This window comes from Salvelinus sp. IW2-2015, unplaced genomic scaffold (genome assembly GCF_002910315.2).
Source record: "Salvelinus sp. IW2-2015 unplaced genomic scaffold, ASM291031v2 Un_scaffold2775, whole genome shotgun sequence".
NCBI classification, from domain to species: domain Eukaryota; kingdom Metazoa; phylum Chordata; class Actinopteri; order Salmoniformes; family Salmonidae; genus Salvelinus; species Salvelinus sp. IW2-2015.
This window is the reverse complement of record NW_019944077.1, coordinates 111,142-114,768: the sequence shown is the minus strand read 5'-3', so window position 1 is coordinate 114,768 and position 3,627 is coordinate 111,142. Positions and strand designations below refer to the sequence as shown.

At 46.7% G+C, this 3,627-nt stretch overlaps 1 protein-coding gene across 1 annotated transcript in view; it reads right to left on the bottom strand.

Moving 5' to 3' along the window:
- Positions 1 to 363: 363 nt before the first annotated feature.
- The window catches only part of LOC112074720 (BTB and CNC homology 1, basic leucine zipper transcription factor 1 a), a 14,453-nt gene continuing 11,189 nt past the window's right edge, over positions 364 to 3,627 (bottom strand). The window contains exons 3-4 of the mRNA XM_070440636.1: positions 1,723 to 1,932; positions 364 to 1,111 (exon numbers count right to left, since the gene is read on the bottom strand). Coding sequence (XP_070296737.1) covers positions 869 to 1,111; positions 1,723 to 1,932 — 453 coding nt within the window. The 3' untranslated portion in view covers positions 364 to 868. The remainder of the gene's footprint in view (positions 1,112 to 1,722; positions 1,933 to 3,627) is intronic.

Genomic DNA, 3,627 nt, shown 5'->3' with positions numbered 1-3,627 from the left:
CTAAGCGCAAACTAGATGGATGGCGTATCGCTGCAGAATGCTGTGGTAGCCATGCTGGTTAAGTGTGCCTTGAATTCGTGTTTTGATTTGTTTAACACTTTTTTGGTTACTACATGATTCCATATGTGTTATTTCATAGTGTTGATGTCTTCACTATTATTCTACAATGTAGAAAATAGTAAAAATAAAGAAAAACCCTTGAATGAGTAGATGTGTCCAAACTGGTACTGTATACACACACACACACACACACACACACACACACACACACACACACACACACACACACACACACACACACACACACACACACAACACACACACACACACACACACACACCACACACCACACACACAACACACACCACCACACACAGTATCTCTGGTGATGGATTTCAGTTCATCTTGCATGCATATTTTCATGTGGTTGAAATACTGTCAGCTTGTATGTAACCGTGTCAATCGCGGGAAAATACTTTCCTGCTTCCTTCATCCCTGCTCAGTGCCTAGACCAATCTGATGCTTTAGTGAGTAACTGAGTGCACCTCTGAGGAAGGAGAGATTATTGGAACACAACCACAGTGCCTTTGCCTGTAGAAGAAAGTCTATGAAATGATGATGATGATGATGATGATGATGATGATGATGAAGGTGTCCAGACTCACACTCATCCATGAGCAGGGCATCAGTCACCTGATCACATCTATATACCTGAGAGGCTTGTTCAATCACCTGAGAGATCCTCCCCTGTGGGTGTGTCCCTGGAGCAGCTGGCCGAGGGTTCTAAAGGTTCCGAAGGTTCCAAAGGTTCCGAAGGTTCCGAAAAGTTCTGACAGGTATCTGAGGCTAGGCCTGAGGACGAGCAGGCCTAGGGAGAGGCCTGGGATTGTAGTAGTCCTCCTAGCCCAGGGGAGGTTGGGTCTGTGGGGGAGATGAGAGCAGAGAGCGGGCAGTCTGGGGAGGTGTACTTGGCTAAGACCTGGAGTTGTTCTGGTCTCAGGGCGGCCTCGCTGCAGACCCTCTGACAAAGAGCGGTCACACTGTGCCAAGTATTCAGCTTCATCTGGTTCAGATGGCTCCTCTCTGATATCAGCTGGTTCTTCTCTGTCCTCTGAGAGACACACACACAGAGACACAGAGACACCATGCAGAAATCACAAACACACACATGAAGACATTACACAAACACAGACAGAGAGACAGAGAGACAGAGAGAGAGACAGAGAGAGAGACAGAGAGACAGAGAGAGAGACAGACAGACAGACAGACAGACAGACAGACAGACAGACAGAGACAGAGACAGACAGACAGACAGACAGAGAGAGTAATTACGTCTCATTCTATTCATAACACTCTCTGCTGAATGTTCCAAATCAATAACAGTACTATAGATGTTTTAATAACATAATATATATAATAACATAATATATATAATAACATAATATATATAATAACATAATATATATTATAATAACTATATATGTTTTAATAACATAATATATATTATAATAACTATATATGTTTTAAGAGGAGGGTTTCTGCACTACACACCTGATTCCACTAATCAATAATTTGATGATTATTGATTATTGGAGGCAGCTGTGTAGTGCTGGAGCAAAACACTGATAATGTGTTTCCCCTTTGTGTCCCCGGGACAAGAATTAAACAACACACTACTCTTAGGAAGTCCTTTTAAAGAAGAAGGTCATTTCCACCCCTCACCAGTTTGTCTATCTCACACTCCAGATTGTGGATACAGTCCAGCTTCCTCTTCCGACAGCGCCGGGCTGCGATGCGGTTCTTACTCCTGCGCCGGACGTCGTGGATAAAGTCCAGCTGTTCTCTGGTCAGAGGAGGCTGGTGCCTCAACATCAGCTGGAAGTCATTCCTGCTCAACGCCACGATACGACCCACAGAGAACGGGAGCTGCACCTTGAAAACATGGGGGTCAAAGAGGTGAGTTTAAACTAGAGGGAGACTGAGTCCTGTTCCTACAGCCAGAGAGTCAGGAAGGTGAGTTTAACTAGAGGGAGCCTGAGGAAGGCTAGGACTGGGCTGAACTAGAGGGAGACAGAAGAGGCTAGGACTGGGCTGAACTAGAGGGAGACTGAGAGAGGCTAGGACTGGGCTGAACTAGAGGGAGACTGAGAGAGGCTAGGACTGGGCTGAACTAGAGGGAGACGGAGAGAGACTAGGACTGGGCTGAACTAGAGGGAGAAAGAGAGAGGCTAGGACTGGGCTGAACTGAGGGAGACGAGAGAGGCTAGGACTGGGCTGAACTAGAGGGAGAAGAGAGAGGACTAGGACTGGGCTGAACTAGAGGGAGACAGAGAGAGACTAGGACTGGGCTGAACTAGAGGGAGACAGAGAGAGGCTAGGACTGGGCTGAACTAGAGGGAGACGAGAGAGGCTAGGACTGGGTTGAACTAGAGGGAGACAGAGAGAGACTAGGACTGGGCTGAACTAGAGGGAGACGGAGAGAGACTAGGACTGGGCTGAACTAGAGGGAGACAGAGAGAGGCTAGGACTGGGCTGAACTAGAGGGAACAGGGAGGCTAGGACTGGGCTGAACTAGAGGGAGACAAGAGAGACTAGGACTGGGCTGAACTAGAGGGAGACGAGAGAGGCTAGGACTGGGCTGAACTAGAGGGAGACAGAGAGAGGCTAGGACTGGCTGAACTAGAGGGAGACAGGGGGAGGCTAGGACTGGGCTGAACTAGAGGGAGACAGAGAGAGGCTAGGACTGGGCTGAACTAGAGGAGACAGAGAGAGGCTAGGACTGGGCTGAACTAGAGGGAGCAGAGAGAGGCTAGGACTGGGCTGAACTAGAGGGAGACAGAGAGAGGCTAGGACTGGGCTGAACTAGAGGGAGACGGAGAGAACTAGGACTGGGCTGAACTAGAGGGAGACAGAGAGAGACTAGGACTGGGCTGAACTAGAGGGAGACAGAGAGAGGCTAGGACTGGGCTGAACTAGAGGAGACAGAAGAAAGACTAGGACTGGGCTGAACTAGAGGGAGACAGGGAGAGGATAGGACTGGGCTGAACGGGGTGAGAGCTACTGAGTTTGCATAATGCATGCTTTTATTCCAGCCCTGCTCTAACAGAACGATTCTACTTATCATCTGGACCAGGTGTGTTCGAGCAGGCTGGAACAAAATCAGCACAGGGCTGTCACCCTGGGTTGTCCTGCTTTAATGAGACCAGAGAAAACTTCTGGTGTGACCATTATAAGGAGACAGGCATGTGTCGTGTCTTGCTATCGTTAAATTGAAGATTTATAGTTTTATCATAGATTCCTATAATTGGATTACGCGATCACTTGAGTAATAGCGTAACTAATTAACTATGAATTCGAGGGCACCAGGGAAGTTATTAGATTACAAGGTTATTATTTCCCAATATAACCTTTCAGATATTTTCCTATCTGATCAATGGTCTTCTAATTCAATTTGTATTTACTCTACCTTACGTCAGTCTCATTCCAAACGTCGTAAATCGCTGATCTGCACGAACCCAGTCTTCACTATGAGTCATCCATACATCAATTGTCTTAAATCATTTATTTATTACTAACTAATTAATTCACAGAAATGCATAAACAAACAAACTTAAAATAGTTACATGA